This window comes from Notothenia rossii (assembly GCF_949606895.1).
Source record: "Notothenia rossii genome assembly, chromosome: 9".
NCBI classification, from domain to species: domain Eukaryota; kingdom Metazoa; phylum Chordata; class Actinopteri; order Perciformes; family Nototheniidae; genus Notothenia; species Notothenia rossii.
In genome coordinates, this window is record NC_136907.1 from 10,082,486 (window position 1) to 10,099,543 (window position 17,058).

At 40.6% G+C, this 17,058-nt stretch overlaps 2 protein-coding genes across 10 annotated transcripts in view; both read right to left on the reverse strand.

Moving 5' to 3' along the window:
• Positions 1-1,978: 1,978 nt before the first annotated feature.
• dpf2 (double PHD fingers 2) lies at positions 1,979-11,436 on the reverse strand. Of its 2 annotated transcripts, XM_079647447.1 has the most exons (12): positions 11,379-11,436; positions 9,913-10,073; positions 9,116-9,223; positions 8,207-8,385; positions 7,360-7,452; positions 7,061-7,139; positions 6,141-6,182; positions 4,583-4,723; positions 4,358-4,489; positions 3,342-3,454; positions 3,178-3,259; positions 1,979-2,594 (listed from the first exon to the last, which is right to left on the reverse strand). In XM_079647447.1, exons 1-12 carry the CDS (start codon positions 11,408-11,410, stop codon positions 2,527-2,529), a joined length of 1,230 nt encoding a protein of 409 aa, XP_079503573.1. In that variant the 5' UTR covers positions 11,411-11,436; the 3' UTR covers positions 1,979-2,526. The 2 variants fall into 2 exon arrangements, with proteins under 2 accessions (XP_079503573.1, XP_079503574.1); XM_079647448.1 differs by lacking the exon at positions 6,141-6,182.
• A 4,226-nt stretch (positions 11,437-15,662) lies between these two features.
• sptbn2 (spectrin, beta, non-erythrocytic 2) overlaps positions 15,663-17,058 on the reverse strand; it is a 76,899-nt gene continuing 75,503 nt past the window's right edge. For 4 of the 8 annotated variants that reach the window (XM_079647421.1, XM_079647420.1, XM_079647422.1 and 1 more), the window contains 2 exons: positions 16,946-16,991; positions 15,663-16,664 (listed from right to left, as the gene is read on the reverse strand). In XM_079647421.1, the coding sequence (XP_079503547.1) occupies positions 16,452-16,664; positions 16,946-16,991 (259 nt within the window). In that variant the 3' untranslated portion in view covers positions 15,663-16,451. The remainder of the gene's footprint in view (positions 16,665-16,945; positions 16,992-17,058) is intronic. The other 4 variants (XM_079647423.1, XM_079647419.1, XM_079647425.1 and 1 more) reach the window with 1 other exon arrangement.

Sequence of the window (17,058 nt, forward strand, 5' to 3'; positions counted from 1 at the left end):
CTGGAGGGATCAAAGTGATTTTAGCCTTTATTTAGACCCTCCAGAAAAACGCGATTCTGCGATCGCAGAATTTACAGCTTAATCAGCAAAATGGCGCATATTTATCAAAAGGCCGCATAATCCCCGCATTTTTCCACACAAAGTTGAGAAAAAAAAAAGTTAACTCGACGTGACGTCATCAGCTCGCGCATCACAGAATGTAAACAACACTGTATAGAGTGAACGTGTGGAGCTCACACGATAGAGAAAACACCAAGATTTAAAAATCTAATCCTTCTCATTTACCGACGAACATTTCTACTAAAGACCGGGCAAAAGGTGGGGGGAAACTATTCTGCACCCCGTGCAACTGTGTGTTGGAGCATAAGAGAAAATCGACGGTGACGACCCACTTTGATTCATTCAAACATTCGAAAATGCTTTCTGCTGCTGCGAACAAGAAAGCCAAACAACTCACATTCACCGAGGCTTCAACCTCGAAAACCCTTTCGAGGGCTACAAGAAACGAAGTGAGTAGCCTACAAGATTGAAGCTGGTCAGATAACGAACGAGTAAATGAAAACAGAATGAGGCGGAGAAGTGTGTGTGTGTGTGTGTGTGGGGGGGGGGGGGGGGGGTGAGATTAAAAAAGCCCAATTGCTTTTACAGTAAATAAACATTGAATGTGTTTAATTGAATAGTAAAGGGGTTTAACGTTAGTGGCAGGTTGTGTGTGAGAGAGAATAAATAAGACAGCCCAATATTTAAAAAAAATTGTTATTCTTTTCCACCGCATATTTAGCATATTTACGCATATTTCGCAACTTCTCGCAATTTCACCGCATAAAATCACATAAAACCCCCGCATGTTTAATCTCATAATCAAGGAATTTAGTCCACGTTTTTCTGGAGGGTCTATTTAAAACACAATTTGTCTCTTAAATCACATTACAGGTTTCGCTTCTTGTTTCGAGTTTCGGAAGAGAGCTGAGGATCACAGGAATAACTAGAGAGCAAATTCCACTTTAGTCCCAACATATCCCCATCAGGTACTCAAATATGATCCATTAATACAAAAACAACCAGCCAAATATTCTAGTAGCCACTGTCTCTAAATAAGTAAAAATAAACCAAGATATATGCATGTAATGTTTTAAGTATTGTTAGTTGGCTATTGAAACAACATGATAGCGTGGTTAGTTTATATTACACTGCTCACCAACACCTTTGCAGAGCTAACGCTATGCAGCATATGAAGTGCAGACGATGCTGAGCATGCCCTTGTTTACCTGTAGAATACGCAGTTATAGAAGCAGACACATCCCTCTGCCTTTGACCCATCTCAACAGCATGTTTCCCCCCTTTAAATACTGTTTCTGTTTGAGGTAAAGTAAGCAGACCATTGCATCATAAAACTATGGAAGCAGTAACAAATCGAGCCAATTCTCCAAACTTCTATAGAAATGATCATCTATTTTTTTTACAATATAGAGCCTTCCATATTTGTAGCATTTGACTGAGAAAGAAGTATCACATAACCCGACTCTGCCATTCATCCCAGCATCCTACAGGAGCTTTTATATTGCTTTAACATTTCCAGCCATCTACAAAGTCTTCAATTACAATGAAATCATCTAGTGGCGTCACAGCATCAACAGATATGCTGCGAGGAGAGCAAACTGCTAAAACACAGCGACAAAGGCTTTTTCTAAACCCCTTCATCTGGCTGATCACGCAAGAAGGATTGTTGATTTGACCGGAGTGATAATTCAAATATGAGAGGACGAGAGGGAAAGCCTACAGTTTGGTCAAAAAGGCCCCAAAGCCTGAATAAAACATGCTAAATGTCCTCATGCATCCTCTAACGTCCCTGGAGCCCCTCGGCCTTTGGAGACACTTTGACGTGTCAGTGTTTGTGTTTATGCTTCCTGATTTGTTTCTGTGTGGCAGGAGACGGAAAATCATTTACAGCCGATCCCTTTGACTCCATCGAGAGAACCACCAAAATATCAGCAGTGCCATTAAAAAACGTGGATATTTCCATAATGATGAAATGGGCACTAATAAAAAGACCATTACACAACCATTCTTTTTTCCCTAATTATTACATACTTAACACTATTATATACCATAGAAATATATAAATATTATAAAATCTTCTGCGTTACGATGACCAAGCACTGGCATGCTACTTGATTCCAACAAGCTCTAGATTTGCTGTTTTAGCCACTGTGTGTGAGTGAATGTGTAAAAAAACAGATTGATGTGTTTTCTGTTGAGATTCAGTGCTGCTCAAATTGGCTATGTGGCAAAGAGGTGAAAATAAAAACCGTGGGGGGGGGGGGGGGTTCATCTGAGCTTGGAACTGTGTAACAGTCATATCTGAAGCTAAGGGAGGGCCGTTTGTTTGGGATACTTCCCCTTTCACAACGTATTGTCTGTTCTGAGCTCTCCCTCCGAGCTCAGCAGGGCAGAGGAGTTTCTCATCGGTGTTGAAAGGCGAAGCGTTCTGCTGCAGCGGACGACGACGACGGGGGGGGGGGGGGATCACGCGTTCTGGTATATGGACGCCTTGTCTTTCAGAAGGTCCAGACACAGATGACAGCTCCAGCTCCCTGAGGGACACACAGTTCAGAGAACATCTGTGAGTGTCTCAGACGTACGTGCTTCAGAAACACAATCAGGTTTAATGCCAGGTAGGAAATAAGGTGTAAGAGAGGTTAAAGAAATAGAACGATTATATGGATTATAAATATACAAAAAAATAAATACCGTTAAAGTAAGACATACAACAGTATATTGTATGTTAAAAGAGGTAGTGTTATACCGAAATGACTACAAACTACATCCCTGTCACTAAGGACCCTTATAGGACCCTTAGTGCACAACAAGGGGTCAACAATGTGACACAAATACTGGACATAAAATACATTTTTTTCACACACATATAAATAATATGTACACATGACTAAATATGTATATATGTTAATTTCTTATTTTATAGTTATTTACTATTTTTTTTATCTTTGATTTTATCCTTCATTTAATTAATCTGTGCTGTCCCGTTTTTCAAATCTTACCCTGTTGCCGTTAAACTACTGAATTTCCCCACGGGGATTAAAAGGTACATCTTATCTAATCTTATTGAGGCCCCTGGCTCAGTAATGACATTGTGTTTTTGCCGCGTGGTGAACCTACCCTCTGGAGGCTCAGCCATGGGGGGGTTGATGCAGTACATGTGGTACCCTCTGTCACAGTCATCACAGAACAGAAGCTGATCCTGGGAACAAAACAAGAACATTACACACATCAGACCTCCGCACTGTGTAGCACACACCATAACTGAACGCAAGTAAACCCACGTCGTTCTCCGAGGTGCCGCACACGTTGCAGCACTTGCACTCGATGCACTGCCAGCGGTACGTCTTGACAGCGGCCATCATGACGGGGGTGAACTGCAGGCAGGACGGGTGGCCTGAGGGAACACCATGGTTTGTTACTTTAATGCAAAGACTCTTTTAGCTGCATAGATTTAAAGCTCCCCTATTATACCGTTTTTCATCAATATATTATAGGTCTCAGATATACACAAAACATGTCTCTGAAGTGTTTGGCTCCAAACACCGAACAGATCATTGCAGCATTACCCATAATCCCCTCTGTTTCAGCCCTGTTTCCAAAGTGCTGATTCTCTGTCTGTAGCTTTAGATGAAAATAAGGAGCCCCTCCCCACGCCCCTCTGAGAGATATTTGGTTACAAAGAGGTGATAAGGTCAACCTTGGTTGGGGATTGGCTAATGGCTACACACGCCAAAAAACGTTATGACATCATAAAGTGGCCAAAATCAGGTTTTTATATAAATGGATCAGGACACAAAGAGAGGGGGTCTTTGATACTGAAACTTTCAGACTCTCTTTACACAGAGGGGACAAATGGTTATTTATAAAACGGACAAGTCAAATCAAGCAATCTGATTGGTTCTTAGCCGTGATATAATGAGTGTATATCACGGGTAGAATTGTAGTTACTTTTCACAAGAAGTCAGTATCCCTCCGCGTCTGAGAGAAGATACAACCGTTACATTACGTCCGTTACGAAACTAACTAACTAACAAAGCTTAAGACGGAAACATGTAAGGGATAATGTGCAGCAAGGACTTATCGACCGTTGTTAAGGACGCTCACATCTGCAGAAAGAAGTCCGGTCGATTTAACTGGATACAATTGGGCTGAAAAGCAAACTGACTGGGACAAGAAAACAGCAGAGAAGTAACGAGGCAGAAACCCTCCGCCCTCCGCCTGTCGTGAGCTATTGCTCTAATGCATAGACTGCTACTCTTTCAGCTGCATATATTAAACGTTTTGTTCTCCGACGTACCTGAGCGTCCGCAGTCGGAGCAGGAAACCAGCTCCTCTGATTGGCCGGTCTTGTGGTTGGTTTTGGAGTCTCCCAGGCAGAAATCACAGTATTTATTAGGCAATGCAATACCATCTGGGCCCTTCTTGGCAGCTGAGAAATAGGGTGAAAGAGTGCATCAGCGTTCAGCTTCTCCAAAGTCCAGCTTTACTTTGAACGATCTGAACTCTCCGAATGATCTCTTACTTTTGGGATCGTTGGGCAGCGGCAGGTTGGGCTCGCTGATCTCCATCTCCTCCTTCTCTTCCTCACCCTCCTCCTCGGCCAGGTGGGAGTGGGCGTAGTGGTAGCTCAGGCCGGGACGGTTCTTGTAGCGCTTCCCACAGACTGCCACCAAAACCAGAAAAAAACACATGTATGAAAACAGAGAATACACGAGTGGAGTCCACGAGTCTATGCAGTACGAAGACAGTAGTGAACAGGGGGGGACTCAGGGGGTATTACTTCTGATCAGAAGATATCAAAAGGACAGTTGAGAGCAACATAAATACTTTCCACTATTGTATAATTCTATTGTTCAGATTGTTGTATTTTAGTAGCCGTCCTTTACGATGACACACTGATTTGAGCAGCCTTTTTAGATAATTTAGTAGATTAAATAGCAACTGTTCAGAAGTAGGATATCCATAACCGTCAAAAGGTTTCATTTTACAAACATTTTACACTTCAACTTCTATTTACAGTGTTTGGGACAGGAGGGAGGTCACTTCAAAACCCAGAGTTTCGGTTGTATCCTACTTTATGTTCAATAAGCAACGACATTAGAGGGAAAGGTCGAACGGTTGAATATGAAGAACATGATCTGATGCAATGGCGGACACCACCTCCTCTTGTCTGGAGCTGCTGTGACATGTATTTAATAAAATCAGAGATAGCATCCGAGCCACTGAAAGCAACACGCATCTGCAATCATTTTCTTACTTCTTCAATTTAAGAGCAGAACTCTGGGGCGTTTATCAAGTGACTCCTTCTAATAAACTCATTCAACTCGATGCCCTCTCAAAAGGACATTCGAGTGTATATGACATCTGTAAATTCACATTAATAAATCATAGCAACGTGGGGCTAATGTGAACATATGTGTAATGTTTCAGATCTGAAGTCAGTCTGTGGGGTACGAGGTGCCGCGGTGTGATTGTTTAAGGGTTAGTCTTTGACATCATGAGGGACAAAGATGCTACCGTGTGCCGCTATCATCCCAGGGAGTGTGTGTGTGAGGTTTGTGAGGAGATGACGCCCAATGACAAAGCACTTCCTCTTTCACTTCCATACTTTCTCTAATGTTCACTTCCTTTAAAGGCTGAATGTTCCTTTCTTTTTACGGAGCATTTGAGTGAAGTTGCTCAAGACGCACAGTTAGTCACATGCCAAGTTATTGTGTGCATACAGACTCGATTCAAAACAAAAAGGCAGCGCATGGAACGTGAATGAGACTGTGCCGGGTGCAAAGGTGGAGCAGAGGAATGAAGGAACAAGAAGATTGAGATTCAGTCAAATGGAACAAACCTAAAGACACGTCACAAAGAGAGATGAAAACTAAAGCTTCTTATCTTAATCTGTGGGGCATTCAGGTCCAGATTAAAAAAAAGGGACAAATGACTTTTTGTGGGACACAGCTTATCTTTTGTAAGGTGAAAGGGCCTACAGTTGAGACCGATCCATAACAACATGATTTTGATCACATTCATTGCAGTGAGGACAAAAGACAAGGCAGACAGGAGTAAAAGGAACGAGAGAAGTATACCTCTTTCAGAAGGTTTTGAAATATGCTTTTGTTTGATAGTGTCTGAAAGAGAGAAGGGAAGGAGAAGAGACACGGACAGAGACTCAGAGGAATACGATCAGAGACGCTCAGAGGGTCACAGTCAGCAGCTGGAAGGGCTTATAAGAAAAACACATCAAGCCGTACATCTGACAACACCAACGAACTGAGAGGAACATTTCCCCCCAGAAAGTGGAGACATTTGAAAAGTCTGGCTAAGAAATCAAACTAGAAATGTTTGATATAATAATGACAAACAAAACAATACAGCCGAGCACAAAGTAGCTTTTCTAAATACAGTAACACCTCTTATAGGGACTATATCTGTCCATCTGATCACTATTAGTCCCTCTCGTTCGACTAAGCATTCTGTTATCTGCCTGTTGCTTGGATCGCACTTTGGTATATACTTATTTGTTTTTAAATGTGCTCTAAAATAAACTTCAGTTACTAATCTACATCCAATTACTTGTTGATTATGAAGGGATTTCCCCCTTTGTTTCACATGCAGATTTTGACCTGATTGGCATTAGTTCAAAAATATTAATTAAAATATAAAGTGATGAAACTGAGAGTGCCATAATAGAAATATATACTACATTATATAAAAGCCCTGAAAATAAATGTTAGACTTTCAATGCCTTATAAATAACAAATATAAACATATTTATACACATTTTACTATATTTTTGTACGGTAAAGATTCTATCGCAGGATTTTAAGTAGTCGATCTCTGTAACCGTTATTAGCGGTTTCCAATGTGTCAGATTTTGCTCAAAGTTAGCAGGAATAAGACGTGCAAGAAGACAGAGGACTAAAAGAAGAGCGATTAAGAACGAGGGAAAAGTTTTGATTGATCAAATTAAACATCTGCGATCTCTACTCTCCCCGTCAGGACTCACTGTCACAGGCGAACGGTTTGTCCCGGTCCTCCAGCGCCGCCGTGTCCAGCTTCTTCCTGCCCCCCCCCACTCCTCGACCCTGAGGACAACACATCGTTATTTATACACACATCATTTTTTTTTTCTAATTTAGCAAAAGACCCAGAGATAGTTTACACAAGAGACGAGCATGACCATAAGACTAGACAAGCTACATCAGGCCATCTACTGGCACCTAGACCCAGGACTAATCTTCTGAAATCTTCAGTGACTTATAGAGCAATATAGAAACATAAACATAAACACACGTCTTTCTGTACCTTCCCCTTCCCTTTGCCTCTTCTTTTAGGCGTGTCTTCCTCATAGTCTTCATCCTCCAGGTCATCCAGGAAGTCATCTGGCTCCAGGACTTTCTGTGTTGAAGCAATGGGGAAATGAGAAAATTAAACGACAGATGAAGTACTTTATATACTGTTGAAATGACATTGTTGTGCCTGATTACATTTGAAGATAACTACCCTGGCAAAATAAGATTTGAATCCTAACTTTTTTGGTGTAAACGACAGCGTGTTTGTTATCCCCTTTCCTGCCGGATCAACCAGCAAACAATAAGAAAGAAACACGACAAAAGATGGTTCCCTCTTGTCTGTGCTTCACCTTTCATTCTTAAACACAAATGGGGCGAAGCCTCCGAGCTAGTTCAGGAAGTCAACTCGAGCACCGATGATACATTAACACCTGACGCACCTCGTCCCTCTGACAACCAACCAATCACATTCTCCTAAACATGCCGCTCGATTTAAGCTGCCAGGTCTTCCTGCCTCTGCCTCGCTATGCTGCTGCGATCACTTGCTGCTGCTGCGTTCATGTTCCTGCTGTGTTTCATGTTGCTGCTGCTGCTGCTCGCGTGCCCCCCCCCCCCCCCCCCCCAGCTTCCACCCCAGCTTCCACCCCAGCTTCCACCCCAGCTTCCACCCCAAGGCTCGGGGGATAGTTATCTAATCATCACTCAATGTTCTTTGTAAATCTGAGGAGTGATGAGGCCCGAGCCTAGACGCCAAACTCAAACTCTATGCTGCTTCTAATAAACATATTAAGAAACACGTGAGCCGTCTGCCTGAACCACCCTTATCCAAGCTAAATGTTCTTCAGGCTGAAAAGAACAACCTTTCTGGTGCGCCCCGAGGGGTTCAGGCCTCCGGTGTAGTCAGACTGGTTCGAGTCCTCCTCGGACCCCCGCAGCTCGGAGGTTGCTCGTTTCTCCACGGACTCGCCCTTCAGCAGCGCCTCCAGGCTGCTGCCGTCCGCTGACAGCAGAGCGTCCTTCTTCAGTCCTACATCCACCTCTTTGAATAAAACATAAATAAGTTAAAAACACAAGCAAAACATATTAGAATCACCTGGAAGTGATTTAATATAGTTGTAAGAGCCAATCAACACTGTTGGTATAAAGGTAGGAACCTATGTTTGGTGGTTAGAGGTTCCGTCGGAAGGCCATACAGTTTTTGGACCACACACACACACACACACACACACACACACACACACACACACACACACACACACACACACACACACACACACACACACACACACACACACACACACACACACACACACACACACACACACACACACACACACACACACACACACACACACACACACACACACACACACACACACACACACACACACACACACACACACACACACACACACACACACACACACACACACACACACACACACACACACACACACACACACACACCTTAAACTTTCTTTATGATCTATTTTGGGCACATAAATTACAGCCATTTGTGTATCATTTAACCCTAACTGTTAGAATTAGAAGTTATCCAAGAGGCGCTGGATTATTTAAGCAAGATTATAAGTGTAACAATAACATGATTTCTTTTTTTTTCAATACCTGTATTATCGCAGGTTTTTTAAAGAACAGTGTGAAAGCTTGCAGCTATTCCTAAATGCCTGGAAAACATAGCCGTTTATAGAACGTTTTCTTAAGGTTTGACTTGATTAAGTGAGGATGGGCCGAGCTGAGAGGTGTGGTACCTGACTTGACGGATGGTAAAATAAGCCGGGGATCCTCTGGAGGATGAGATCGACGTTTCTTCCTCCACCTCCTGGACGGGTAGGTGTAGAGCTGCCCTGGAGCCACGCCTGAGGGACATCAGAGCACATTCATAACACTGAACCTATTCCAGTACAGAAGCTGGTCCTTTTCTGGGCAAACAGAGAGTTGGTTTGGATAGTTAGCATTCTCATTTGAAGCGGAGAGGAGCTGGAAGCTTGATTTAATCACACTCAATGTTTTATGTTCAATGTTAAAAATGTTCTCCCATCAAAATGTGTTGACTTTCCTTTTAGTCAGTATTCGTTTCTTCTTTAGGTTGGTCTGGGTTTTTATCCTTCTGTTGTTTTTAAGCTAGTTGTTAAAAGTATTTAAAACATATTAAAGAAAGAGGAGGAAGGTGAAATGAAAAAATGCTAAGAAGCCATTTTTATGCTCAGTTGAGATGAAACTCTCCATCTTGGCAATTTTTAACAACATGCGTTTAAATCAGGCTGATTGTTTTCAAAGTAAAACAATAGCAGCAATGCCCTTGTGGTTGGTAGTCATTGGTTATCTCGAGTAGCAGAAAAAAAAAATTGGTATAAAAACCCAAATGATGCATCCCTACTTTCAGCCATTCAGTTCATCTCTAAAAAAATACTTTGATTGTTGATGTTCCTAAAAAGATCCTTCAGTCTCAACATTGGACTAAAAAAAATCCAGCTCAATGAACTAGATGTCAAATCTGCAGGGATGCGTAGAGTACATTTTGTGGCGCACTACATGTTAGCCTCACCTGGTCCTCGGTGTCTCTTCTCCATCCAGATGTAGCAGTTGCTCTGCGCCACGCCGGTCTGAGAGTCGAGGAACGGCATCCGGACGCTCCTCTCAGCGCACAGCCTGGCGTTGTAGTTGTGACATTGCTCCATGGCGTCTCTGTAGTACTGCTCCCCCATCCTAACCCCACAAACCAGGGACAGATGCTTGATGCTCATAGGTAAAACACAACAATCAGTGCAGTTTTACTTCAAACTTGTGGACCTCTCTGTGTGTTTAGTTAAGCCTGTTGTCTTGTTCTGCTGTGCTGCCTTCAACTGTAGAAAAGCTGCTCACTCACAGGACTACCGTGTCTCTGTACTTCAGGCTAAATCGTTAGTGAGAGCAACAACAGGTGCTCTTTTGTTGGTACATCAACAACAAAGAGTCTGGTAGTCAGCACAGTCACAAGGGTGCAGTGTTCTCAACATACTGTAAATATACTCAAAGAGTGCCTGGAGCCTTTTCCCTGTGAGGAAAGCTAAGGGCGGCTTCTCTTCCAAAAAAAACAAACAGGCTGATGTCAAATATAATAGCAGATATAAACATTTATTTATAATAGAACAACTACAATGAAAATATGAGAAAGATACAATCAAATGTATTATAATCATAATCGGTTTTATTACAAAGTAGGTTTACCCATACGAGGATCGATGATAAATCAGTGGTGTAAAGTAACTAGGTACATTTACTCAAGTACTGTACTTAAGTACAATTTTGAGATACTTTACATTAGTTTTTCTATGTTATGCTGCTTTTAACTTTTACTCCACTACAATTATTTTTAGCTAGCTGCACCTTTACCAGCTTTGATAACACTTTAATGCAGGAAAACTTATAATGAAAACATATATTATTCCTAAATGGCTAATTTGCATAATGAGTATTTAGATTTTTGGTTTTGATGCCAACACTTTTCTACTTGTACTTGAGAAACATTTTGAATACGGTACTTTTACTTGTAACGTAGTATTTATACACTCTTGTACTTCCACTTAAGTACAATACTTGAGTACTTCTACTTCTACTTAAGTACAAGACCTGAGTACTTCTACTTAAGCACAAGACCTCAGTACTTCTCCCACCAATGTTTAAGGCCAGTCTTTAATTAATGTTAAAGTATTTACTCCTATAAACGCAGTTAGCGCGAGACCTACCGTTAGCTGGACTCAACTGAGGACAGTGAAACACACAACAGGTAACTCTGATACCTCTAACTGTCAAATCAAATGAGTTTTAACTAGACAGACTCGTGTGTTTCAGAAACGTCATGTATGCTAACTAACAGGATATGAACACACACGACGCTCTGACGTTGGCTAAACTTACTAAATCAGTGGTAAATGTTGCTAAGCTAGCGACACAGTAACTATATGAACATATTTTCATGTCATAATGACAAATAGCCAGGTGTAAAGGTGTGTAAATAAGTCCGACACTTACAGTTTGACAACATTCTCAACAACAGCTGCCATCTTGCTTTAATACACGGGGAAGTGACCGCGGGGAAGGTGTGCCCTCCGTCAGGACTTGTAGGAGCAGGAACACACAGCGCCACTTACTGGTAGTTCAAAGAACCACATGTAGAAGAGATCACTGCGGCCCTTTTTAAATATGACATAGTTATATTCAGGATTGGGGAGTAAAAGTTTAATGAGATTACGTCAGGATAAATTAAAAAAAAGGTAACTGTATTCGATTACAAATACATTAAAAAAGAAAAGTAATCAGATTACTGTAACATCTAAAAACTTACAGTGAAGTTAAATTACAGTGTTACAATACATTTAAAAAAAAGATACATACAAACCGAATTAATGTTCTTTATGGTTTATATTTAGGCTTCTTTACATCTTTTTTTATTTTAAATACATTTATTTTTGGTGGACATCTGATTTTTGTTGAGATCAAAATGATTTTGGGGTCCTATCTAGGAGGGCGGAAGGGCCATTGGCCTTATCCCCACTTTACACCCATTTGGAGTAAAAAGTACAATAGTTGCCTCTGAATTGTAGTGGAGTAGAAGTATTAAGTAGGTAAACATAAATAAGGTACAATTAGGCCTACATCAGAATTGTACGTACGTATCTACATTATGTACTTAATTACCCTCCAGCACTGGATTATGCTGTCTGATTTGACCTCCTCTCAATACTCTCACTGAAGGTTTGCTCAGCTCTTTAGATTATGACGTCCTTCTTCCCAGCAACCACTGATTACCATTAACTTACCAGTCATTACTCCATCATCCTTGACCTCATGCTGCAGATGCATCAGAAATGTGTCCACATTCATACACCCCTACTGCAAGAACTCCTAAATAAATGACATAATTGTCTTTAATGTTTACGTTTTTTAATTATAATTTTTAATTTTCACATTTCATTTTGATATTTGATCCATTGTTTTTTTTCATATACAGGTTTCATAGCATCAGATTCACATATTTTTTCCCCCAAGCTATATATCGATTTATTAATTAACACTACTTTAGAATACAAAAATATTGCTATTACTGAATCAAAATGATATTCAACCTGAAAAACTTTGAAAATACGTGTTTTTAGTTTGAAAAGGACATTTTCAAAGTTCAGGATCAAAACATGAGCATTCAAATGCATTTTTTTTCTTCGAATGATCAAAACTTTTGGCCCAGATTTAGCTCACTTTCCTTATGAAAGCCCTATTCAAATTGCAATATCTCTCTTTAAATTACACATTATACATACCGTAGATCACCTCACCTCACAGATGTGGCCGGTTGGCTTCCCTTTTGCTGCTTCATGGTATTACTTGGTAGCATATTTAATTCTGCAAGGTGCTGTTGGATCGTTGACTGTATAAAGTTCCTGAGTTAAATTACTTGGAACCATATTAAACTATTTTACGAGAACAGACTAAATGAAAAACATGAATACTGTGATAATCTTCTTTGTGTGAAACAGGATGATAACAGCTATCCAGCTCTGTATATATTAGACAAAGCTATGGATGGTTATGATTATGGTCAGTTTGTCGACTGACCATAATCCAAATGTCCCACTTGTTCTCTCTTATGCTCATAATAGAATACAAGCTGGAATGTTTTTTATCATCAAAAACCCACAAACAATATCATGATTTTCTTTAAACCATGTTTTATTATTCCTAATATTAGATGTAGATACACAAGTCAACAAACATTATTTTTCGATTCATAATGAAAATGCTCCACAGCACACTGACATCGTGTGGAAGGGTCTGGTATCACAGACACGTACCTGAAAATGGACAGCAGTTATAACTTTTGCAATAATAAGTTGCATTAGTAACAGTAGTAGTAATAGTAACAACAGTAGCAATAGTGATAATAATAGCAATTAATAATAGTATTGGTATTAACAACTCTGAATTACAGAGGAAGGAACAGACATTCGTCAAAAGTAATGAGAAATGAAGGTAGGAGGACAGGCTTATCAAATGCTGCAAGACAGACCACTGGATGCAAAAATACAAGCTCCCACTAGACAGCAAATACCCTGCCGCCTTCTAAAAGAGGAAGCTCAAATCGTCACCAGCATAACTTCACCAATATTTAATACCAAACAAGTAAAAGTGGTTGTTTTTCTTCATCAAGTAACCCATTGTTTCAAGTACTCTCTTAACCAAAAACCCCTCTCTTTGACAACGACACATCACTCCCAATGTTCTGTTCAAAGCTCACCAGTAGCACAACGCTCCTTTTTTGAACGGATGCCGTATGCAACGTGAAATCACAGCCAGCTGAGGACGTTCCCTAAATACTAGGTCGCCAGGGTCATTCTGCATTAAATATACAGCACAGGTTTAATGTGGGTGTACAGTATGTCAAGTAGGAGAAATATTTCTGCTTCACATGACCAATTTGGCCAAACTAATTCGAATCATTCACATTCAAATGAGCTGATAAGAAAATACACTGTGTGACCTTTAGTCCTTAACTGGAGGCTTTATCTGATGTCCAGAACAAGGTAGCTATAGACACTGGAAACAGCTAATCCACTTGACTCCTGGAGATTGTGCACAATGTACGATAACTGCGTTGGCTCACTTATGTATGCACCGACCTCACTGACTTAGCCCCAATAGAGCAGCTTAAGTTTAAGGCTGCTTACACCGGGAGCTGCGTCACACCCTAGATACAAAATCCCACTGACAGAGACAAGGTAGTCAAGTGCTGTCAAATTGTCTCAAAGTCCATCTTTAGGTAATTTTCTGGCTTGGAGGGTGTTAGATTTAAAATATAAAATCACTGGTTCCACATTCAATTGAGATTGTTAATAAATAAGGCCAACCTGTTCAAACAGCATCCAGTTTATTTTCAGCTCAACAGTTTGGTGAGACATTCCTGTGCCTCCAAGGCATGGCGTGTGCATCCATTACCAGCTTTGAAGAGTTGCTTTCAAGGTGTGCTAAATTACAAATATGTTATAACTCGCAACCTACCTCAAATATTCCATTAAACTCCTGAATTCAGAATTGTTATCCTGTTACTTCCTGTTGCATTTTTGGCAGTTAGAAAAGGCAAATTAGAACTTGGATTGAAGTGACTTACAATAATAACACTTAACAACCAATTCATATAAAATTGTACTAACGCCTACAGTCTCACAATATACTGTAAATGCTCTTGTCATTTCAAACATGTACCCTATTTGAGGACACTATTAAACACATTTTACATTAACTATATTGCCATTATCATGTTCTGGATCAATGCAAATGCCAATTACATTTAATTCGTTTATCGCCAACCTTGGAAATGAAGTGATCTCACGTTTTTAAGAGTACATCAACACAGAAGAGATGGCAATGATGAGACACATACACGTATAAACCTACATGAAGTCATGCCACATATGCAATCTCATGTAAGAGACAATTTAGGATTTTCTTCCCCTCTTTGCTGTGATGTTTGCTGTACCTTCATTGAAATCCACTGACATACACAAGATCATTGCCACAGGGCACATTTTCAACATTCTTGTCTCCGTATTTCGATATCTTCCTTTAAGACTGTTCGAATGGGTTTGTAAAAAGGGGGTCTGTGAATCTGTTGTGGGTTCAAGTAAGGCTCCTCTCTCTGTCAGGTAGCACATAAAGCATATTTCCAGTCCAAAATCACTTCCACATCCCTCTCTTCACTTAATGAGACCTGTCCATCTGTCCTGCTCAGCTGCGTCCGCCACAGAAAATGTGCTTCAGCTTTTTTTTTTTTTATCTACAAACTGCCCCCATGCCTTCACACCATTAAATTAAGAACGGAAATAGATATTAGAAGACTTAAAAAAACAGAAATAATGAAACCGTCTGGTGGAACTTCATTGGTAATGTCAGCTTACATAGAATTAAAAACCAGAAGCAAAGGAAAAGCTGATTTTATGAAATAATTCCAGTAATTATTATGTTTGTCTGCGGAGCCGAAAAGCAGCATTCATCTGGCCACGTTTGAGCAGGAATAACATTAACGTGCAAAATCCACGGCACCACAACTCACACACACACACACACACTCGCACACACACACACACACTAGAAAACTAATCTTATCTGCTTTGTACAGAAATAAAGAAATGTGAAAATCAAGCAGAAAAAGATCACTCAAAGGAAATCAAATACAGGCAAAATTAGAGACAAGATAAAAAAGAAAACCACTTATTAAATATATATATATCATTTTCCCAATGAAACTTGTGATCTGCACACTGCTAAAATTCAATGAGCTTTATTTTTTCTCAAAACACCTCATCAACTGTCATTCCTAAAGGAAATCAATAATAATAATACATACAAGGGCAAGCCCAACATTCTCCACTAGTTTAACCAAAAGTGTTTCTCTCCACAACATGAATCAAGATTATCTACTGGAAAATTAATTACTTTGTTTTCTCAAACCAGCAATAGCAAAAGATAAATAATAATAATAATAATAATAATAATAACAGCAAAAATATCGGTCAGGTTAATAACATCAATACCGAGAACAGAAAAAGCGACTGATGTGATCCTTCCCAAAAAAACAGAGCGCTTAAGAGCGGGGAAATAAAACCGGTGTGCATCAGAGTGGAAAGCCACCATCCATTGTTTTATTAGCGGCTCGTCATGGCAACGGCTCAGCTAGTGAAGACTCACTGAAGAGAAACTATTCGTGTTGAAGGAAGGCCGTTTTGGTGGATTGAAACTGAATCCCTGTTAATGCCAAACCCCCCGACACTGACTTAGATTTATAATCTCAGCGGGTCGGCTGAAATTGGATGAGGGCTTTCATAGTTGGGTGCAGCTTAATGTGAAATATGATTTTGGTGAACGAAAAACTAAATTACGGATAAAAAAAATTGGCGAGGGAGAGAATCAGAGAGAAGGAAAATTGAACAAAGTTCTCTGAAAGCCACGTTGAGAATCCCCCGGGGCTGATCTGAGAGCAGTTTACTCTCTGCCTGCTTCTGTTTGCTGAAATTTAGTTGTAAATGTTGTTTCCATCGATTTTTAAAAGTGTTTCTATTTTTTCTTGCCGAAGAAGCTGAACCTCTTTTCACGATCCTTGTCTTTCCCGTCTTTGTTGCGCATGGTGACTCCTCCCCCTTCCCCTGAGCTGGGGGAGATGGGGGGCATCGTCATGGCGCGGCTGAGGGCCCGCGGACCCACCGGCGAGTCACCTGACCCCGTGGGCATGGAGCTGATGATGGAGCTGATCCAGGCGCTCATCTCCGCCTTCAAACAAAAACAAATCATCATTATAAGAGATAAGATAAGACAAGACAAGACAAGCCCTCCCCCCTCTGCTCCCCAACCACAGGCCCACCGCAGACAGACCAGCATTACTGTGCAGCTCTGTGATTGGCAGAGAGACGGGGGATGCTTGAGTGACCCACACAGCACCCTATACCGGGTCGCTACAATATTATACTCCACTATCATCAAACAGAGCCACAACACAACAACACCATTGTACTAAAGTAATCATTTTGAGTAGATAACTCCATTTATCTCACCTCATCCTTTGCTTGGAACAGGAACTCTTTTCCATCCCCGAGCCTGCTGACACAGCGTCGAAGATGTAAAGTATTAGTCAGATACATTCTCAGCATTTCATTACCTTTCATTT